Source organism: Gasterosteus aculeatus, chromosome 7 (assembly GCF_964276395.1).
Source record: "Gasterosteus aculeatus chromosome 7, fGasAcu3.hap1.1, whole genome shotgun sequence".
Taxonomy (NCBI): Eukaryota; Metazoa; Chordata; class Actinopteri; order Perciformes; family Gasterosteidae; genus Gasterosteus; species Gasterosteus aculeatus.
Window position 1 is genome coordinate 18,737,411 of NC_135694.1, and position 22,075 is coordinate 18,759,485.

The 22,075-nt window shown below is 47.1% G+C and overlaps 3 protein-coding genes across 4 annotated transcripts; 1 reads left to right on the forward strand and 2 right to left on the reverse strand.

Annotated features, from left to right (window-relative positions):
• Positions 1-1,163: 1,163 nt before the first annotated feature.
• Positions 1,164-13,888, reverse strand: aspa (aspartoacylase). The gene is made up of 6 exons (XM_040180005.2): positions 13,148-13,888; positions 5,476-5,671; positions 4,458-4,551; positions 4,219-4,326; positions 2,494-2,603; positions 1,164-2,333 (listed from the first exon to the last, which is right to left on the reverse strand). Exons 1-6 carry the CDS (start codon positions 13,387-13,389, stop codon positions 2,142-2,144), a joined length of 942 nt encoding a protein of 313 aa, XP_040035939.2. The 5' UTR covers positions 13,390-13,888; the 3' UTR covers positions 1,164-2,141.
• Positions 13,889-15,116: 1,228 nt separating this feature from the next.
• LOC120821457 (uncharacterized) lies at positions 15,117-18,923 on the reverse strand. Its single transcript, XM_040179996.2, has 5 exons — positions 18,466-18,923; positions 18,092-18,365; positions 17,869-17,996; positions 17,511-17,553; positions 15,117-17,434 (listed from the first exon to the last, which is right to left on the reverse strand). Exons 1-5 carry the CDS (start codon positions 18,612-18,614, stop codon positions 15,443-15,445), a joined length of 2,586 nt encoding a protein of 861 aa, XP_040035930.2. The 5' UTR covers positions 18,615-18,923; the 3' UTR covers positions 15,117-15,442.
• A 50-nt stretch (positions 18,924-18,973) lies between these two features.
• On the forward strand, positions 18,974-21,951 carry bkgd (beta-keto-L-gulonate decarboxylase). 2 transcript variants are annotated; one of them, XM_040180001.2, is made up of 9 exons: positions 18,974-19,065; positions 19,252-19,380; positions 19,479-19,577; positions 19,923-19,996; positions 20,090-20,191; positions 20,495-20,671; positions 20,916-21,065; positions 21,162-21,278; positions 21,393-21,951. In XM_040180001.2, exons 2-9 carry the CDS (start codon positions 19,314-19,316, stop codon positions 21,564-21,566), a joined length of 960 nt encoding a protein of 319 aa, XP_040035935.2. In that variant the 5' UTR covers positions 18,974-19,065; positions 19,252-19,313; the 3' UTR covers positions 21,567-21,951. The 2 variants fall into 2 exon arrangements, with proteins under 2 accessions (XP_040035935.2, XP_040035936.2); XM_040180002.2 differs by lacking the exon at positions 18,974-19,065 and having other exon boundaries at positions 19,221-19,380.
• The last annotated feature ends 124 nt before the right edge of the window (positions 21,952-22,075 follow it).

Below are 22,075 nucleotides of genomic sequence, written 5' to 3' on the forward strand. Positions count from 1 at the left end.
GTAAGTAACGATACTCTTGCTTAGTACAATATGACCTTGTTTAGTCCGTTTTTGCCTGGTATTCATTTATTTAACCAATTAGATAAATTGAGTTAGTTTTAACAAAAATAAATATAGAAGTTGAAAATATCATACTGTGTTTTTAATTAGTCTATTAGATTAATTATTAATATTATTTTTGATTTCATAAGTAATTTAGGTAATCGGTGCCCTTTTATTTTGGTTTGAGCACCTGCCCCCCAAAATCTGTGCACGTGCCCGATAAACACATTCGATTGTTATTGCTCATTAAAAGCACTATCAAGAAATCCAGGATTTACGGGCTGAGTGGTATCACTTGCATTGAGGAAAACTGGAATGTGGACCCTCCTGTTTTGTGTTGACTCAGTTGCTCTCTCGTCTCACGCGTTGTCTTGACAACACGGACATAGGCATTTCCCGCTGACAATAGTTGTGATTTACTACCTTGCATTATTGCACAACAGGACTGTTCCGTGACAGGGAAGGAAGCCAAGGGTGGTGTCTAGCGTGCTACCCGGCATCCATGACAACACTGCATTTTCCCACGCATTTGTGCATGCACATCAGATACACACCTGCCATTGTTATTTGGATTGTTTTGGCTGACTTGCTATTTTATCTCTGCAGAATGCTCTTTGTCAAACCGCATTCAATTTGTGTGGCCCATCAGGCAAACACTTTACATTTACCACTTAGGCATTGTTAAATCAAGCAAAGGAGACATTTATTTTACCTAAGCTTGGAGACTTTTGATCACAGTGATTTCTAATATCCAGAAAACCCCAGTCACCTACAGCAGGATAAATGCAGCTGCAAACAGATGCCACCTTGGCGAGCAGCCAAGGCTTCCAGTAAAACAGAAAACGCCACCACTATGGACACGGGGATGGGCGCTCAGTATAGAAGCCAGGAGGAACCATTGCCCTGAGATCTCCAATTGGGTTGCATCCAATGCATAGATGGGAAAGGTCAGGAACAACCTGGGGTCATGAAACTGAAATACCAGTCACGTCACGTGGTATTTAGTGTAAGTGTGCAACTGGCTCATCTGGTACAACCTTCCATCAGTGGGTGCGTGACGCCCCCTAGTGGTCCAAGTGCAACACTACATGAAGGGTGCCTCATCGAACCAAACAGCACAGTGTGGCGCAGCACTACATTTATTGATTGGATCATTTCCACAGGACGTCAAGGACAGCAGACGTTACTAATATGAATGTTACAACCAAAATATTGCTAATTGAAACACAAGTTTCTGTGAGACCACATTGATACACTTGGACACAATAAAAAGACGGAAAACATTTAAAAAGCACATATGTTTTCAAAGATCAAGGTACTATGTATATCACTTTAAAACAAACATAAAAGGACAATTATATCAAAATATACAGGTATATTATTATAAAACACGGTTTACTGCATCCCAGTTGTTTAAGTGAACAGCATGTACGCAATTTCTTATCAAAATAGTATCTTGTCACCTGACACGTATAATCTAAAAATTCCAATGCAAATCGGTTGTGAAAGTCTTTTGTTGTTGTTGTTGTCTGAAATCTCTATTAAGGCAAAGGATAGGACAGCACCACAGATGCAACCACTGGAGTTACAGGTAGGCAGTATCAAAGGCCACAAACCCTCACCAAGACGTTACACACACAAACACGTACATACACACACATCTTTATATATATATTGATATTCATGTGTGTGTGTAAGAGGACTCACAACTACAGTTTTGGGTCAAATGTAGCCTAGGGAGTCGTAAGAAACTTAGAGAGATAGTTAGTGATTTATAAGCCACCAATGATTAGGCCTGGACTTTAATATTATACAAAAAAAACTTGATTTAATGTAAATCCATATATATGTGTACTTAAATAACGGTATCATAAATAGCTACCACAGCATTATACTTTCACAGTGACTCTTTGAAAACCTTGCACACACATTTTTGCATAGTTAATAGATTCTTTGAAAGTCAATGTTTGGCAAACTAAATCAGTGTGTAAAAAAGAGAAAATCTAGTCATTGCGAGAGGGGAAAGTCTGTCATTTGCTAACAGAACAAAGTGCAAAATCTACACACAGGTTGTTGCTGCGGCTAACGGCAACCAGTTTTTATACTTTTCTGATGGCGCTCGCCACCAAGGCTTCTCGTCTGGTGGTTACAAAGGCCTGTTGTTTTTCATAATAGGCCGCCTCATTGATGAAAGTGGGGTAGACGGTGCCCAGTCCTTGGTAGCGGATGGTCTTCCCATCAAACGATTGGAACATAGGGTCACCGGGGTTCAGCGGCTCCCAGTCACAGTCCTGAAACAACAAGCGGCAGGCCGAAGGAGAGTAACTTGAGTGTGTCCCTCAATCTGACAGAATACAATTACACATTGAGCAAAGCGGTCTCATTTCCTCTTTCGTAACAGCTCATAATCACAGGTTCAAAAGGTCGAATACACAGGCGGCCTAGTTTTACCTGCAGATTGGGATGCACCATGGCAATGATGTTTCCGTTGGCATCTCGGGGGTAGTCGATCCTGTCCAAGACACGGAAAACCTCCACTGTGCAGGTAGGGAACTCCATGCCTGAACAACGCGCCGACAAAGACCACACGGCCAACATGGTAAGCATCCTGCAAAATCATCTACCCATAAAATCATTGGACTACCAATACTGTGTATTTTCCTGCAAGAAAGATGGGATTTCTGTAAACAGGATTCCTGCGAGAAATAATAAGGATATGGAACCGAAAGAAGAGAGGCCGTAACACATACAAGGCGTACCATGGGAGCTCTGAGATAACGATAAACTAAGGACGGGCTTCCTACAGCCTCTTTATGTGGAACCCAGTGTGCTTTTTGACGGCACAGTGGGATTACCAATTAATTTAAAAACGAACAACTTATTTAAGTTGTATCCTAATAAATGTATTTTCTTTGTCAGGCACTGAGATGTGACGTTAAAAAAAACAAACTGTACACGCCAAAAACAAAAACAGAAAGGAATTCGTTGCGTCTGCTTCATAACTGAGATCAAAACTAAGTGTACGGAAGGAAAAAAATGCTGACTCAGATCCTGCAAATATTCTAAACTAATCAAATCAGGTATGAGGTTGTTACTCTCTTATTTCAAAGTGTCCGTTTAGTTGATTTCTGATATACATCAAGTTTATTAAGGTTGTCATTAGGGTTCTATCATACATTGATCACTCCTTCACTATTAGCACACAGTCTTAGCTTTGATTAGTTGTTGGTCTACTATCATTTAAAAAAGATGAAAAGCTTTCCTTTGAAGTTAACTTTATTTTTTCCTTCCCCAAATGGAAGTAGCACTAAAGTTACTCAGGGTAATGGGAAAATGTTGCTAGATTATTAGGCAAGTGATATTAACAACCTTTTTACCTATTTACTAATAACGCCGTATGATGAACACGGGATCTCCAGCCACAGTTTAGAATCCACTTCGGTCTCAAATCAAGAGATGGCCGCCAGTCGTTCTTTGCAAGTCCAGTCTCAAGTTCCTGTGGATCCCTCGAGTCTCGGAAACTTTACAGCCCTCTGCTAAGGGGTGTTGAAGCAAGAAGCTGGAAGGGGCCACGCGCAGCCAGAGGGGCCTCATTCACTCTCTGGAACTGAACAGGATGTGCACTGGGATTTTCTTTAATTTGGCCCGGATTAGACAGTAATTAAACACTTATCCGCCTTAATATGCATTTGGCAGCACACCACCCACACACAGAAAACACTTTTTTTTTTCTCAGAGGAAGTTGTTTTCAGCTGTAAGACCCGTTCGCTCTGTCAAGGAGCAACGAGCAGTTCCTCCAGGGACACTGATTCATCACCACACCACTGGCAGCCGGATCCTGACAACAAACAGGCCATTCAACCCGCGAGGACATGCCATGCCAGGCCGGGCCATGCCATGCCAGGCCGGGCCGGGCACGGCTTGCCTTGTTTACGGGAAGAGGAGAACCTAGACCTAGCAAACCCCGGGGGGGTAGAGAAGGGGCGATGAGCCGGGGATACATTGTACAGATCTGAGAGCAGGTGCATCTGGACGAATAAGACAAGGCACCCGTGGGCACTTTGTCGTCACCAACATCGCATGACAAACATGAACCATTTTAGTCCTCCCCCAAATCCAGAGAGACACTTTTCCCGCACACGAGCCTCATCTGCTACGTCACAGCTGAAAAAATACCTTCATTAAACAGTTCAATGAAGTCCAGCGCGTGTTTCAGGATCACCCTCATGGCTTCAAAGATGTTGCTCCTCAGGACCCCTTGAGGCTGAGGACCCACTTCCAAACCTGCAGTCAAAAAATCAGAAGAGACGGGTTGTTGTTGTTGTAGGCGTGCGTTAAGGTGGACGTCTTTTGGGGGCCGCATCTTCCGTCCGTTGCCCCCAGAAGCCGCCGGGGCCCGGGCTCGAGAGACTCACCGACGGGGTGCTTGGCGACGGAGCGCGAAGTGGAATATTTCAAAAGAGGATGTTCATTCAGCAGAACGAGACAACTGGCTGGAGCGATGGCTTTCTGCAACACGAAGCCAACAGAAGCGAGATCTCAGCAGCAGATATTTAAAAAGAAATTTGAAAAGAAACACAGAGTCGCATGGAGGGATACACGTCAGAAACCTGTCCGAAGCACAAACCAACGGGAGCTACAAGGCCTCTTCCTCCACAGCAAGTTTATTCTGCACGAGCTCACGTTGGAGCAGACATAACATGCACAACAACCAACACCAGCACCCACGCGCACAAATATGTGTTAAAGTAAAAGTACAATTAAGTGTTGATGGCAGAGACTGATTTGGGAGTATTGTCATTATAATTAACAGCGTCATTTGACTGAAGTAAAATTCAAAAATATTATATGAGCAGATGGTTTGCTCTCACTTGCTTGGCCTCAGGTCTTTGAATGAGCGGGAGTCAACAAAACGTATTTCTCATAACCTCTATTGCTGACAGTCACAGAGTGCGTGTTGCCTTTGGCTGCTCTCCTCCTCTCCGGGGGTCTCTGCTCTGCGGGCCTTTGTTTTTCTGTGCTGAGGAGCGAGATCCAGAGCTGCTTACAGATAATATCGTCAATATAGCCAGAAACGGAAATTTATCCTAATTTAACAGGTTAAATGACTGTCACTCAGACTCCGGTGTTCTAACAAGTGTAAAACAAATGTAATGTGGACTAATGTGGGCAGATTGACATTCTTCATGGGCCGTACTTATTTTTCTACATATACTGTATGAAACAAAGGAATAATGCAAATAATGGGTCCTCTGAGGCTCGAGAGGTAAGAAGAACACATGCCTGTGTGTTCAGGCGGTTGATGCTTTTAATGAGTTTGTTTAAGACGTGAAGGAAAAGACAGGTTGTCCGCATATACTGGACCTCTCCAGAGAAACCGTTCAGTAGAACATTGACTGACTGATTGAAAAAGAATAATTCTAAGGTTGTCACCTTGATGTAGTTCATCATCTGCAGGTTGAAGTGGTCTTTGGAGCTCTCCAGGATCAGGGTGCAGCCCATGTTGGACGTGGTGTTGTGGAGGTCAAAGACGACATCATAGGCCTCCGGGCTTCCTTTGGGCCCAAATATCCTGTTGATCTCCTGAGCTCGCTGCACCTCGTAGGGCAGCTCGTCTCCTGCCGGGGCGCTGCAAGGCACAGACACACACGCACACACACACCCACACGTCAGAAATTCACATTACAGCTTATCAGACCATTCTCCAGAAGGGGACAATGAGTTAATTATTCACACATGGCTGTATGCTTGTCCTACGTGTTCTGGAACCCTTTCACTAAAAATACCTACTGAGTACATTTTACTGAAAGTATATCACACCGACTTCTGGGTCAGGCGTATGGTGTGGATCATTTTAATGAATGCAAATAAAAGCAAAACTGATGCACTGGTGGTGACTGAATGATTCCACCTAATCTTTAATGCATGAAATCCCGTCTGCCATTCATTTATGTGCTGGTTTATATGAACTGGATTCAGCAGGGAACCACCCACCCTTTTGTGAGCATTATGATGCTATGTCATTCAAGCCACTTTCTCCAGTCCTTGCATCACTGCTCTTGAGGACCACTGAAAGGTTTGTTTTGTCAGCCCGGATCAAGTTGCCCCCCCCCCTGTCCTTCAAACAGACATTCTACGCACTCTGAGCAGAGAATGCAAGCTTCCCCCTTTCCCTCCCTCTCTTGGCTCTTTATTTCAACACGTTTCAGAATACACCCTGGTCCAGGACCTTCTCCAAACTACTGTAGAACAGCACCTCTGCTGCGCATATTGTCTCGCCTCTCTCACATCTGCTCTTTAGACCACCGTTTTCAGAGAACATCTGGCATTGTCTGGACTGCCAGCGCTTTGGCACCGCAACCACAGTGTGTCAAATACAACATGCGCTATGACCGAGAGGACACGGTGCATTCAGTCTGTTTACGTTGAAGAAAAGCACACCATGAGCTGTTTTTAGAAAGTGTCACACCTGTATGTCAAGTTGCGTTTTTGTCCTGTCTCCAGTTGTTTTTTGACTTCCTGTTTTATTTTGGAAACTAACTCCCTCTCGTTTCAGGTCCCTTGCCCTTCCTCATGTGTCACCAGTCTGATTGTCTCCCCTGATTCCTGATTGTGTCCACCTGTTCCCACAACTCCCTCATGGGTACTTATAGTCTGCGTCGCCCCTTGTCCTGTGCCAGTGTGTCTTGTTGTTTTGCCCTGCACACCAGCCCTCACGTCACGAGTCAAGTCAAGTCCGATAACGTTTGTCACGTCCTTTTGATCCCTGTTACATTTCCTCGTTTAAGAGAGATTTTGAGTTTTTGCCTTTTGAATTTTGATCTCAACCTTTTTCCTCATTAAGAGAGATTTTGAGTTTTTTCCTTTTGAACTTTGATCGCGACCTGTGTTTCCTCGTTAAGAGAGATTTTCAGTTTTTTCTTGTTATTAATTAAAAAAGCAATATCAGCTGAACCCTCTGCGTCCGAGTCCTCCTCCTTCCTGCCTGACAGTACACACTGGCCAGAATGGACTCGGCAGAGAAGGACCAGCTGACGGAGGCGCTGCGCGCTCAAGCATCAAGACTGGCGCAGCATGAAGACCTTGTTGCTGACCTCGATCGAGGGGTTCGGGGACTTGCTCAAAGCCAGGAGGGGTTTAAGACTGCCATGACCACGCAGGTGGGACTCCTAAACAGTCAGGTAGAACAAATTCTCACCTTGCTCTCCAGGAACCCCGCGGCTTCTCCCGAACAACCCCCCACGCCGTCTGAGCCCCCTCCCGTAGCCACACCAGCAGATGCGTGCACGAGGCTGGCACCTCCGGAACGATACTCCGGAACCATCGGACAAAGTAGGTCCTTCATCATTGAATGTGAAATGCACTTCGAGCACTCTCCGATGCACTTTCCCACAGAACGGTCCAAGGTTGCCTTCATGATGTCCCATCTCACGGGAAGGGCCAAGGCATGGGCCACCGCTGAGTGGGCTAGGAGTTCGGCAGTTTGCTCATCACCAAAGAAGTTTGCCGACGCTCTCAGACTTGTTTTTGACCCTGTGGCAACAGACCGAGAAAGGGCTCGTGAGCTCAGTCAGATAAAGCAAGGTGGACAGTCCGTTTGTGAATACGCCATACGTTTTCGCACCCTGGCGATGGAGAGTGGGTGGAACACCACGTCCCTCTACGATGTTTTTCTGAGAGGGCTCTCCGACCAGATCCAGGACCTCTTGGTCCCATTGGACCTGCCTCTGGACCTCGATTCCCTCATCGCCCTCGCCATCCGCACCGACAACCGCCTACAGGAACGGAGGCGGCAGCGTGGGCCCAGAGGGACACCCGCTGCACCTGGCTCTTCCCCGACGCTCTGGGGCGCCGCATCGCGTCAAACCTCCCCTGAGCGACTCTCAAGAACCCGTGCCGGAGGCGAGGAGGAGCCCATGCAGATGGGGAGGGCCCGGCTCTCTCAAGAGGAACGACAGCGACGCTACCAGGAGGGCAGATGCTTTTACTGCGGCGAGCGTGGCCACCTCATCACCGCCTGTCCAGTAAAGGCCAACCAGTCGGTGAGTCAAGTCGCCGAAGTAACTCCTACTCCACGCCGATTGACCACAGTGAGGATTAAGCACCGGGATAAGAACCTAGAGCTGGGGGTATTGATTGACTCAGGGGCAGATGAGAGCCTAATCGACTGGGGGTTAGCACAAAGACTGGGGCTTCGGGTTGACCCATTGAGTAAACCGGTTAAAGCGAGCGCACTTAATGGAAGTGCATTGTTCACTATAACCCATGTTACAGAACCGGTGGAGCTTCGCATCACCAATCACTGGGAGCGCATACAGCTGTATTTAATACACTCACCTCTGCACCATCTCATCCTCGGGTTCCCATGGTTAATTCATCACAACCCACACATAAACTGGCGCACCGGGGACATTATGGTATGGGGGGAGGGTTGTAGGACCCAATGTCGGGAATCATGCCCCCAAGGGAAGAACCCCACGCTAAACCGTGTCGTCACTCACCCTGTCACAGACTCGGAGATCACCAATCTGACTCAAGTTCCAAGCTGCTACCACCACCTCGCTGAGGTTTTTAGTAAGAGCAAGGCCACAGCTCTACCACCTCATCGCCCGTTCGACTGCGCCATTGACCTTCTGCCCGGCTCCACCATCCCGAAGGGCCGTCTTTACTCTGTTTCCGGGCCCGAGAGGCAGGCCATGAAGGACTACATCGAATCCTCCCTGAGGGCGGGGTTGATCCGACCTTCCTCGTCCCCAGCAGGGGCAGGTTTTTTCTTTGTGGGAAAGAAGGATGGAACCCTTCGCCCCTGCATTGACTACAGCCCGCTTAACGACATAACCGTTAAGAACAGATACCCTCTACCTCTCATGACCTCAGTATTCGACCAGCTTCAACAGGCGCAGATTTTTACCAAACTGGACTTACGCAACGCCTATCACCTGGTTCGCATTAGGGAAGGGGATGAGTGGAAAACGGCATTCAACACGCCGTCTGGACATTATGAATACCTGGTCATGCCCTTTGGTCTCACAAACGCCCCAGCAGTTTTTCAAGCGATGATAAACGATGTGTTAAGAGACTTTTTAGACCAGTTTGTGTATGTGTATTTAGATGACATTCTGATTTATTCCCCCGACCTAAACACCCATAGGAACCATGTTGAACTCGTCCTGCAACGTCTCTTAGACAACGGGTTATATGTGAAGGCGGAAAAGAGTGAATTTCATGCCGATACTGTCTCCTTCCTGGGCTTTATCGTAGCCCCTGGGAGGGTTCAGATGGATCCGGCTAAAGTAAGCGCGGTAGTAGAGTGGCCAACTCCTGATAGCCGCAAGAAGGTACAGCAATTTCTCGGTTTTGCTAACTTTTACAGGCGGTTTATCAGAGGCTTCAGCGCGACAGCAGCCCCGCTCCATGCTCTTACCTCCCCGCAGGTGGCGTTTCACTGGTCCGCCGAGGCAGACGCAGCCTTCCAGGAGCTTAAGCGGCGCTTCACTACAGCACCCATCCTCACGCTCCCTGATCCGGCTCGCCAGTTTGTGGTGGAGGTGGACGCCTCCAATAATGGGATCGGGGCCATTCTCTCCCAGCGAGCAGAGTCTGACAACAAGCTTCATCCTTGTGCCTTCCTGTCGCGACGACTGACTGCAGCGGAGCGGAACTACGACGTGGGAGATCGTGAGCTGCTGGCAGTGAAGGCGGCGCTGGAGGAGTGGCGGCACTGGCTCGAGGGGGCACAGCACCCTTTTTTGGTTTGGACAGACCACAAGAACCTGCAGTACATCAAGAAGGCCAAGCGTTTGAATTCCCGTCAAGCCCGCTGGTCCTTGTTTTTTAACCGTTTTGATTTTTCCCTTTCCTACAGACCGGGATCAAGAAATACCAAGCCTGACGCCTTATCCCGTCTTTTCAGCCCGGAGCCCGTGGCCAGGGAACCTGAGCCCATCCTCCCACTACACTGTGTGGTTGGAGCGGTTACCTGGCCTATAGAGACCAAGGTGAAGCAGGCCAACGGTGAGACCCCCCCACCTCGTGGGTGCCCAGATAATCGTCTGTTTGTCCCTATTAATCTGCGCCCACAGGTGATCCACTGGGCTCACTCGTCTTTGCTCACCTGCCATCCGGGCGTACGTCGAACCATGTTCGCCATCACGCAGAGGTTCTGGTGGCCGTCCATGGAGCCGGAGGTCAGGGAGTACGTTGAGGCATGCTCCGTCTGCGCCAGGAACAAGAACTCCTCCAGAGCCCGCGCAGGCTTGCTACAGCCGCTGCCCATCCCGTCCCGGCCGTGGGCAGAGATCTCGATGGATTTTGTCACGGGGCTACCGACCTCCAAGGGGAACACCACGGTGTTGACCGTGGTGGATAGATTTTCAAAGATGGCACACTTCCTAGCCCTACCCAAGCTGCCCACCGCTAAAGAGACCGCTATCTGCCTGATGAACAACGTGTTTAGGATCCACGGGTTCCCCAGAGACATTGTGTCCGATAGGGGGCCCCAGTTTGTCTCGCGGTTCTGGCAGGAGTTCTGTAAGCTCATCGGAGCCACAGCTAGCCTCACATCGGGGTACCATCCCGAGGCCAACGGACAGACGGAGCGCCTCAATCAACAACTGGAAACCAGCCTCCGGTGCCTGGTGGCCCAGAGCCCTGCGTCATGGAGCGAACACCTGACGTGGGTAGAGTACGCCCATAACTCCCTTCCCACCTCCGCCACTGGCATGTCTCCCTTCCATTGCGTTTTTGGTTACCAACCCCCTGTGTTTTCCGAGTCCGAACCAGAGGTGTCTGTGCCCTCCGCCCAGGCTTTGGTCCGCCGCTGCCGCCGCATCTGGGCAGCGGCACGCCAGACGCTGATCAGACAAGGGGACAGAGTGAAGAAAGCAGCGGACCGCAGGAGGAGACCGGCCCCAGTGTACCAGCCCGGCCAGCGAGTATGGCTCTCAGCCAAGGACCTACCCTTGCAGGTCGAATCACGAAAGCTGGCCCCTCGCTTTGTCGGCCCGTTCCCCATCTCGAGGATTATCAATCCAGCAGCTGTGCGCCTCCGTCTGCCCCGGTCCCTGAGGGTACACCCAACTTTTCATGTCAGCAAAATCAAACCAGCGAAGGAGAGCGCAATGGTGCCAAACCCCAAGCCACCCCCACCCCCTCGAATGGTCGAGGGGGGGCCGGTCTACACGGTGAGGAAACTGCTGGCGGTACGTAAGCGGGGACGGGGCAGGCAGTTCCTCGTGGACTGGGAGGGCTACGGCCCAGAGGAACGACAATGGGTCTCGTCTAGCTTCATAGTGGACCCGGATCTCATTCGAGATTTTTATAGAGCACACCCGGACATTCCAAGGCCGCCTGGTATTCGGCCTTGAGGGGGGGGTAATGTCACACCTGTATGTCAAGTTGCGTTTTTGTCCTGTCTCCAGTTGTTTTTTGACTTCCTGTTTTATTTTGGAAACTAACTCCCTCTCGTTTCAGGTCCCTTGCCCTTCCTCATGTGTCACCAGTCTGATTGTCTCCCCTGATTCCTGATTGTGTCCACCTGTTCCCACAACTCCCTCATGGGTACTTATAGTCTGCGTCGCCCCTTGTCCTGTGCCAGTGTGTCTTGTTGTTTTGCCCTGCACACCAGCCCTCACGTCACGAGTCAAGTCAAGTCCGATAACGTTTGTCACGTCCTTTTGATCCCTGTTACATTTCCTCGTTTAAGAGAGATTTTGAGTTTTTGCCTTTTGAATTTTGATCTCAACCTTTTTCCTCATTAAGAGAGATTTTGAGTTTTTTCCTTTTGAACTTTGATCGCGACCTGTGTTTCCTCGTTAAGAGAGATTTTCAGTTTTTTCTTGTTATTAATTAAAAAAGCAATATCAGCTGAACCCTCTGCGTCCGAGTCCTCCTCCTTCCTGCCTGACAGAAAGAGCTTCCATGTGCTTAATCTTCTTACATGTGTCGTTCAGCGTTTGGGAGAGCTCTAAAGATCATTTTAAATTGACGGACAGTTAATCCAGTCAGTGATGCAAAGGTTTACCATATTTTCAATTAAAAAATAAATACTACTACAGAGATAGTTAAGATATACTATGGGGTAAATTATGAATCAGAATTTTATAAAGTCATGTTGGGGACGAGGGCTGCGCACCACAGTCACCTTGGGGTTCTTGTGACCGGACGTTGATTTGTGAGTAGTGGGACCCGATGATGTAATCCCCCTCCCCCCCCTCCTGCTGGGTCTATTCGTGCGGCTTGGCGATGTGAGGCAGCATTTTCGCAAGACTTCATCTTCCGCAACAACGCACACGCATAAAAAGAAAATCTCCTTAATTCATCTGCAGCTCGGTCACGTTGCGCTCACGTTTTCTCCTGCAGGTTGACGGTCAGCTCGCGTCCCCGGGAGGGAGGAGGGGGAGGAGGGAGGGAGGGAGGGGGCACACGCTGCTCTGCTCTTATTGGCAATGGTGGGAGGGGGAGCACGGCCAATGGTAAACACACGCACAACCTGAGATAACATCATTTTGATGGGCATGTCCACGTGACCACAATACTGTAGGATTTCCTATCAGGAAAACGGTGTAAATGCTGTAACGTAGTGCATCGTTCGTCCGTGCTGTATTCTGTATTCTCCCACCGTGTCACACAGACGTCCTCTAAGCAGGAGATAATATTATGTTCGCCCTATAGTTGATCTGGTCGCATACACAAAAGCACACACACACAAACACGGTTTGGCATGTCAATTATGTTGCGTAATGGCGCAGTCACAACACATTTCCATAGAAAAGGTCACCGCTGATTTAGATCGATTTGAGTCATTTCATTCGCAGCCACAACGCGCGCGGGACCATCCAGATGTCACATGCAAAAAGGTATCTTAACCAAATTGATCTCATACTCCTGTCAGTAAAATTCAAGTCGTGAAACGTAAACGTGTTTTGTGGATCCGCTCCAGGAGAAAGTTCCCGTTCAACACGTATGACAGCAGACCCGTGGTGCACCGTGGGTACCCGAGGTCCCCCGAGGTGCGCCATGGGTACCTGAGGCCCCCCTCCCCCCCCGGGGTGCGCCATGGATGAGCCGTGGGTACCTGACGTTCCCCGCGGTGCGCCGTGTGTACCTGAGGTTCTCCGGGGTGAAGGCTCGGTTCAGGTCGGTGTCCACGTATCGGCTGCACTTCTCCACGGCCTTCGGGTTGGTGATGAACGGCTTGGTCTCGACTCGCTTCCTCTGTATCTCGGCGCTGTTCTTCACCCACAGGTTAACCAGCGTCACGCCGGACATCTCGTTCCCGTGCGTTCCCCCGAAAATTGCCACCCTGCTCGCCTCCGCGACGCGCACGCTGCTGCCGTAAGAGGACATGGCCTGCTTCCTAAACTGCGCAGGATCCGGATGGAGACACGCAGACTTTTTCAGAGGAGAAAGTTTCCAGGCGAAGCCTCGCTGCCTCGCTGTTTAAATGCCGGCCGCGGCCGCGCGCTTACGTAACGTGCCCGCGGGGTTGTTGGGAACAGTCGGCGCGCGTGAGCTGCGCGAGTTTGCGCGCGTCATCTCCAGAGGCACGCAAATCTCCAGTTACCAAGGTTCCTCCCGTTGTTTACTTCTTTTTTTTGACCCGCCAAACTCACGGGAAGAACTAACTATTCGTTTCCGGTGAATTCTCTCCGAAATCCAAAATCGTATTCAAAACACTACTAGGGCCCTTTCTCAGTGTGCGTTCTTCTGTTTTCGTGGACTTGTGAACAAACGTCCGGTTCAAATGCCCGGATGTGACTCGCCCCGCCAATTCTGATCTGCTTAAACATCCTTGATATATTCTAATAAGTCACAAAGTACAAAAAAAATAAAAATAAACCACATGCATATCAAAACTCATTTCCTTTGCACTTGTAACCCTCAAAAAAGCTTAATAAACAGTCCTTTAAAAAAAACGTACACATTCTTACATTTGCTGTAGCGTTGTTCCATAATTAGAACTACAATAGAAATCATCTTTTAATCCCTTTTGTAGCTTTTTGTACGAGGAACTTAAAAACATCTCAAACCATATTTACGACTCATGTATAGAAGAAACACTTTGTACGGCGTCTGGCAGTGACTTTGCTTTTAACATTGTTTGCACAATTTTGTAGTTTATCAAGTTGTTAACTTTTATGACATGAGATCTGACAAACAATGTGTTTGTGTGCTCATAAAAACAGCCTTATGATAGTCTTGTAACAAAAACAAGCTATACGTATGTAAGAGTTTATAAGTGTTTTATAGGCTGACTCCGAGATAGATAATATGCAAGGTCTTAGCTTAGTAAATTTATTACACAGTATTGCTATTGACTTTTCACCATTCAGATAGTCAATATGTTGTCCATGTTACTTTATGATCGATCACTACCCCGAGGAATTTGGTCTAAAAAATTTTTTTAATTCAACATCTCAGTATAAATGTTGTTCTCCTAAGATAATTAACATCAAACAAAAGCGTCCCACAATCGTTGTATTGTGCATGTATCGTTTTCCCCTCTCGGCCACCGCACGCTCGTCACTACGCACCCCAGACACGTAAACACACGTGACAGGTGGAGGCTTTTGATCGGTTGCATGTTTTCATACAAAAGGAGCTTTACACACTTTTAATAACTGAATATTTGGTGACTGTACATATATATATGTTTTGAGAAAACACACATACAACAAAATGTCCCTTAAAGATGAACCACTTTCATGAAAAAACAAAAGCAGTGGCTATTTCCTATAAATCCCATTTTTTTTATAGCTCTAACCTACACCAATAGCCACCTAGAAAATAAGGTCATTGCCAATAAAAAGTCATACGTGTGGAAACGGCTGCTACAAAAGGAAATATTATTTCCAATACACACAGAAAGTCACATTTGTGTGATTTTATGGCAGGGCAAAATACAAGAACGTTTTAAGGAAAAGACACAACTTCCCCATCAGACAGGGAGCCAAACCCCCATCGAGTGGCAGGCTGTGTACAGATATGTCATCCCCAGTGGTTGACAATGCGGTGGCTGTATATTAACGAACATTAAAAAAACATACTCAAAATAAAAACACAGATTGAAGGTGTTTCAGTGTTTCTATTCATTTAATGTAGTTTTAATAAACAACATTTTGTCATTTCTTCCTCAAGTGTTAAAAATGACATTTATCTAAAAAAAGAAAATAATTAAGTTGGGATGAATTGAAGAAGAACCCCTCATGATAACCAACCATGAACATTATGTATGTTGATGAAATTCCTATTTTAAGAAATGTTTTCCCTGGTACCCCGTCCATCTAAAAAGATACAGGGTGTCCTGTAAAGTGCTGCTTCAGTTGTCAGTTGCTTTATCTTGTGGAGAATCCCTCCACCAATCAAACAAATTACTGTTCCTTCAATCGGCGCCTTTAAATTAATAGCCGGTAAAGAACTCGTCATTTGGATTAAAAAGTTTCCGCTTGAGCTTTCCATGCTTGTTTTTCATAATGTCTGAAGTTTCTGCAACTGTAGACTTCTCATTTCTTTCCTGCCTCTTTTTCTTTTCTCTGCGCTCTGACTCAGCCGACTCGCCCCCACCATTTTTAATTTTCTTCTTTTTCTTGTTTCTCGTGTCCAACGCCTGATTCCCGGGTGTCTCCAAAGATGCTAAATCACGTTCGTCTGAGGTCGGCGCTTCCGTGGTCGCTTCGTTATGGGTCGGCGGATCCTGTTCAATAACATCACACCTTCTCTTCTTCTTTTTCAGCCCAGAGGCCTCGTCAAGGGGAGGAAACCCCGCGTCAGGTGCACCGTCTAATCCTTCGCTTTCACTTCCCGCACGTTTCTTTTTCCTCTTCCGATGTGTTTTGCCTGGTTCCTGTCTATTCTGCTCGTGATCTTCTTCCACTCTGTCCTGCACCACAGACGTCTTCCTCTTCTTCTTCTGTTCTGTGACCCCATTGAGAAGTTCCTCCTGATCGCTGGCCATGACCTCCAGTTCTTCTGGGCCCCCGACACAGGGCGCAGAGGCAGCGCCTAGTTCGCTGTCTGTCGGCACCTCGTTTTTCTCTACATCAGCAACGGGGAAGGATGACTTCTTCTTCTTCTTCTTTTCCTTTTTGCGTGTAGATGCTGAATAATCACTTTGTGCCTGTGTGTCTTCATATTTATCCCTGCTAACTCCTTCACTCTTTTTCTTCTTCTTCTTCTTCTTCTTCTGTTCTGTGACCCCATTGAGAAGTTCCTCCTGATCGCTGGCCATGACCTCCAGTTCCTCTGGGCCCCCGACATGGGGCGCAGAGGCAGCGCCTAGTTTGCTGTCTGTCGGCACCTTGTTTTCCTCTACATCAGCAACGGGGAAGGATGACTTCTTTTCCTTTTTCCGTGTAGATGCTGAATAATCACTTTGTGCCTGTGTGTCTTCATATTTATCCCCGCTTACTCCTTCACTCTTTTTCTTCTTCTTGGTGGAAAAAGAGTCATTAATTTCCTCAAAGATAGTTTTCTTCTTCTTTGGTGTCGCCCTGGAGTCTTTAGCCGTGGTAACAGGGTCATCCAGATAGCAGCTCACATCTACAACCTCTTTTCCCTTGTCGGGAGCATCGTTAGAAAGTGACTGTTGCTTCTTTTTGTCCTTTTTCCTTTTTACAAAACTCAACCCTGACGTTTCTTGAGAGGTCGCAACAATATCTAAACAATTTTCTGATTCCCTCAACTGTTCCATTGATACCGCCGGCAAATCCAAAGACCTATTCAATGCCCCCTTTGCTTTACGTTCCTCTGTCACTACTATTCCCAAATCTTTTTTCCTTTTCTTCTTCTTCTTCTTCTGTATGTTAACGCAATCATTTGGTGGTTCGGCAGCTGTGCTGGGCTGTAAATGCTCAACATCTGCGCCACTTCTTTTCGTGCGTTTCTTCTTTCCATCATTCTCCACTCTCACTTCACTCTCCACGTTTCCATCCACTTCCTGTCCGTCTCCTTCCCGTCCCGTTACCGGCTGAGATGCTTCACTTCCCTTTTGTGTGGCATGTCTCAAACTTTTCTGAGACTTCAAAACGCCGGCATCATTCCCATTGCACGTTTTTTGTCCCTCATTTGCTTTTTGCAGAAATGAAACGTTCCCGTCGCCTCGGGCGAGGCATCGCTTTGTTTTTCGTGTGTCAGTTGTGGCCAGAGAGTTTGCGTCCACTGTTGCCTGTTTTGCGGTCGTCCCTTTCTGGGCCAGAACTTTGCAGGAAGATTTTCCAATGCCTGAGCTGTTGGCATCTGAAGATACGGAGGGCATGATTTGTTTGTTATAACACGTCTCTGTTTGTGGGGGGTTTCCAGTGTTGGTGCCTTTCCCCCGGTGTTGTTTTTTCAACTGGTTGCACCAGTTCTGTTTGCTCCTTTTTGTGGATAATGCCACAAACTCTTTGATCCCCTGTACGGCGAAAGGCAGATTATAGCCCAGTTCACAAACAAAAAGTGCAAGGATGTGCACGATTCTAACAGCTTACCACCACTTTGATGTCTTCATCCTCTGATCTCTCTCCGTCTTCTCTGCAACAGAATTAAGAATTCAGATTTAAAAAGTGGCAGCCCTAAAATGTATTATATATTTATTTATTATATTCTTAATTTATTACAATAGAGAATTCTCAGCCTGACAGATAAGAGGCGTAACACAAGATTAATGCATTTACAAAGGATTTATATTTCATTCAAACTACTGTCAAACTGTTGCAGAGTTTCTCTATATCAGGACCTAATAAAGGAATATTAAAAATAAGTCTGTCTGTTGCTGTTTTTTGAGCCACTAGAACATATATACGTGTAACTTCAAAGAAGCATGATTATTCCTTGAAATGAACTTACTCTGACAATGGAGATATGTGCTCCCCGTCCACGTCAACCGTTGGTAAAGACGACTCCACAGCCGGTCCTCTTTCACCGCTCTGCCTCAGCTCTCCGAGGCATTTAAAGAAGCCTCCTATCATGTACATCTGAGAAATGGCATCGACTTTAGCGTCAAGCGACATTTATAAAGCACTTTTACAGCGAACAAACAAATGTGTGTGGGAGCATTGGTCGTCCTCACATGAAGGTCCTTGTTTTGGTCAGGGAACGGAGATCTTCTGGGCCTCCTCTTCTGACTTTCAAGGAAAGGGAAATTGAATATTGGCAGGGAGCATTTCTTCCTTCTCCACTGTCCCTCGTCGGAAGAGGACGACAATGAACGGTCATCTCTTTCCTCCAGATCTGTGGGAAACGTGGGCTTTGCTCTTGTGTTGTCATGCCGCTGCCCTCCTGACCTCCCGGCCACAGGTAACGTTACATCCGCTTGGGTGAGGAACAGGCTGTTTCCCGACTCACTGAGGAGGCACAACGTTCAGCACAACATTTAGAAAACTGGAGCTTTTCTTTTGGGGCTGCTGCCTCATTGTGACACGTATAGAAACGTTACACGCTCACCTATCTTCGTCTGCAGGTGCTTCGGATACTTTATGCTGTCCGTCGTGTCCGACGGAGGACTGAAAATATCGAGATATTTTCTCCCTCTGGCCAAGCGGCAACGTTCCCGTGACATTGTGGCGTGACTGCGATGTGCGAACTCTGTCCATGGCTTCGGCTTGAGTGGGACAGAGATGAAACGAGGAGGTCTTTGATGTTAAGCTACAGTAGCATGTAGCCTCCAACAATAAGACGCTCTTTGTATGTTAGTTAATCTGCGATTAAGTGTTGACTTTAGATCGATGCGGGTGGTTATTAACTGAACATCTCCCTAATGTCGCACATAAATGTCAAGTTGCACCACATCGGGCATCAAAGTAAAACCGAGGAGACCATCGTTGAACACACATGTGCGTGTATACAAACCAATCCGGAAGCCGGTGAAAGCATCCGACGTGACGAATAGTCAGCTGGCCAATGAGCAACGAGCTTGCAGGAAAAGGAAGTATTCGCTCAAATATTAAGAGGTTTCCCTCCATCTACTTCCGTTTAGTCTATTTGTCTGTGATTTCCTCAGGAAATACGAGTCACCCTATTGCTCCGTTTATTTACCATCAACAAGTGAGCGTGTTACCAGTTTTACCTCTAAGGGGCAAATTCCACTCTTACTGTTGTACCCATAGACACTGTTATAAAACGTTATAAATGGGCTGTAAAAACGAAGACAGAATTGTGTGGGGTAGCAGACATCTTGCTGATATTTACTCTTTGGCGGTTCCTCAAACATTCGCTGTGTGCTTACTTCAGCAGTCCACCTTTCCTGCACCGCTGACGGTCTGCTGGTCCTCTTAAGGCAAAACAAAACAGTTATGGCAGATATCAGCAAAACTGAAAAGGTTCAGCTGGACGTGCCCGATTTAGACGAACTGCGTGGTGGTAAGTGCACAGGGCGCACCGCAAAGGATTGTTGATGAAACGGGATGTTAATATGTACATACATAATACGAAAAATGCATACTTATTGCTGGTTGCAGTACTGCAAGCAGGACTACAAGACAACTTTGCAGAAGTTGAGGTGAGTGTTGTTGACTGTCCCGATCTCACCAAAGAGCCCTTCCAGTTTCCTGTCCAAGGTAAGAGCCTTAAAAAAGCACAAGTACACAGCTTTCCCCCAGTGTGCAGTCACAGCTTCACTAATGTAATACATTAAACGATACACTCCGTGTACATCTGGGAGGCAGCATGCCCTACATTGTGTATTTAGTCCACTTGCGCATATTTTGATATTTGGGTTACCTTTACACTGGGGGGCCAGGAACTGTCAATTTGTTAATTTATTTGATTGTATATGAAAAATATATGATTGTATCTAGAATTGATGGTTACAAAAAGCCTTTTGTCTGGATTGTGAAATTGTTTAATTAGGATTTGTAACATGTTGTTCATCAAATCAAGTCACCTTTGTGCTCGTGCTTCAGGCTTGTGTGGAAAGCCTCGCATCACTGATGTGGGTGGTGTGCCGTACCTTGTCCCCTTGGTTCAAAAGCACAAGGTAGTTTTTTCATCACAAAAAAACAGTTTGGAATAATGATCAATGACCTGCAGCGGGATGGGAATATAAAATTGTGGCCTGTCATCCTCCCAGGAATACAACATGAACACCATTTCAAAGGAGCTGGAGCTGCCAGGAGGCTTCGTCCTCGGCGCGGCAGCTGCTCCCAGCAGAATTGTCGGCATGAATGCAGAGGTCAGTTTTGCAGCTCTCCAGTCTTTCTCCATGGAGTTATCTCCAAAATGACAATACATTGTTCAAGCGGTGGCCCAAAAATGATAACTAACGTCCTACTTCGGACAGCTTTGTTTTGTACTCGTAACCCTAACCCTAACCCTGAAACTTGACTTTTGGTCAAGTTTTGGTAGTTGTGGAAACTGAAAGCTACTATAAAGCAACTGACTTGATTCTGGGTGGTGTCATTGGGTATATTAAAAGATGGAAAAATCGAATTGGGAAATCAGAGGGGAAAACCCCACTAAATACTCTCGTCCGCAGCTGGTGCCTCTGGTCCTAACAGAAGCGGAGGGCAGGCCTGCAGTTAACAGCAGCTACGTCTCCTCAATCAACCCGGCTGATGGCCAGTGTCTGCAAGAAAAATACAGCAACAAATTCTCGGACTGCAGCTTCGGACTGCTGGGAAATCTGTACGCCTGTGAGGGGAAGTCTGGGAAGGTAACGAGTCTAATCAAACAAGCTCTGCAACTTCTTGTCTCTGACACAGCGACCCGTGTTGCAACCTCTGGGGCTTCTTCGAAAAACGCTTTGTCATTTCTGAATAATAAACACCTCTGGTTGTACATGAACTTAAACTGAATGATCTGTAGGTTAGTAACTTGTGTGAACTTCAGCCCCATGAGGGGATAAACATTAACAAAAGGAAAGTGGCTGAGCTGTCGTGCCACCTCTTCTTCTCCAGGTCATTGAGGTGCGGGCCAAGAAGAGAACAGGAGGCCACAGTCTCGTGACGGCCCTGAGGAACTCTCTTAGAGATCGGTACCCCGATAAAAGCCTGGCTCTGGGGGGCACCTTTATCATCCAGAAAGGGAAAGCCAAAATCCACATCATGGTAAATATTGGATATTTAAACACAATACAGGATCGGTAGTTGCTGACAGCTCCATGTCACAAAATCCCATCTCATTGAATATCCTCACATCGTTAGCCGAGAGAGTTCTCTGCCTGCCCCCTCAACTCCGACGACGACGTCAACAGCTGGCTCAAGCACTTTGAGGTCAGCGCACCACTCATCTGCCAGTCAGTGCTAGTTTCCAGAGACCCCGTGAGTAAAACGAGCGCTCCTCTCGCTCAGGTGGCCGGGCATAAGATGAGCGCCGCTCCGTAAATTAGACCGCTTTGTAATGCGCAATTGTTCATGCATTTGCTGTTGCTGCAGGGTTTGGACCTGCGAGTGGAGCACACCCACTGCTTCAGCCACCACGGAGAAGGGGGCCACTACTACATAGACACCACACCCGACAGTGTGGAGTACCTGGGCTACTTCATGCCGGCCGAGTTTGTCTACCGCATCGACCGGCCCCAAGAAACCCACGCAGTTGGACGAGATTGACGAGTGAATAAAAATGTATAGTTTGCAGCACGTCGTCTCTCGTAAGTCTTGAACAAGTAATGTGTGATTTATATGGAGCACTGTGTGTTCCTAAACTGCAGTCTGATGGTCGTGGCTGTTTGTACAATGAATGTAGTTGAATAACAAAAGTGGGACATTGGACCTCGGACAAAACCGACGGGAGATGTCATTTCTGCACAGTCGACACAGAGGGGAAACTAGAACAATAATTGTTTTAAGACACTGTTGCTTTCACTTGTTTTTTTAACTTCTATGTTTTCTATTTTTATTAGAAGTTACACATTGACTGTCAACACTGGACACACAATGACCGTATAAAAACTGACTGAACAATGTGTGTAATAAATGCTCATTTACAAACCCACACATTTATTTTTGTTTTTCATTCAGACTTCCAGCTGTCTTTTCCTTGGTACAGCATCACACACCTCATCATAAAACAATTTCTATTTTCAACGCATGGTCATTATTAAGATGAAAACTGTCTC

Excerpts from the sequence above, each read along its gene's own strand:
- bkgd (XM_040180001.2), top strand. The coding sequence starts at position 19,314 with ATGGCAGATATCAGCAAAACTGAAAAGGTTCAGCTGGACGTGCCCGAT. Across the intron at positions 20,192-20,494 it reads TTGTCGGCATGAATGCAGAG|CTGGTGCCTCTGGTCCTAAC; the intron begins GTCAGTTTTGCA and ends TCTCGTCCGCAG. Across the intron at positions 21,066-21,161 it reads AAGCCAAAATCCACATCATG|CCGAGAGAGTTCTCTGCCTG; the intron begins GTAAATATTGGA and ends TCACATCGTTAG.
- aspa (XM_040180005.2), bottom strand. The coding sequence starts at position 13,389 with ATGTCCTCTTACGGCAGCAGCGTGCGCGTCGCGGAGGCGAGCAGGGTG. Across the intron at positions 5,672-13,147 it reads TTCACCCCGGAGAACCTCAG|CGCCCCGGCAGGAGACGAGC; the intron begins GTACACACGGCG and ends TGTGCCTTGCAG. Across the intron at positions 2,334-2,493 it reads TGGTGCATCCCAATCTGCAG|GACTGTGACTGGGAGCCGCT; the intron begins GTAAAACTAGGC and ends TTGTTGTTTCAG.
- LOC120821457 (XM_040179996.2), bottom strand. The coding sequence starts at position 18,614 with ATGGACAGAGTTCGCACATCGCAGTCACGCCACAATGTCACGGGAACG. Across the intron at positions 17,997-18,091 it reads ACCAAAACAAGGACCTTCAT|ATGTACATGATAGGAGGCTT; the intron begins GTGAGGACGACC and ends GCCATTTCTCAG. Across the intron at positions 17,554-17,868 it reads CACATATCTCCATTGTCAGA|AGAAGACGGAGAGAGATCAG; the intron begins GTAAGTTCATTT and ends ATTCTGTTGCAG.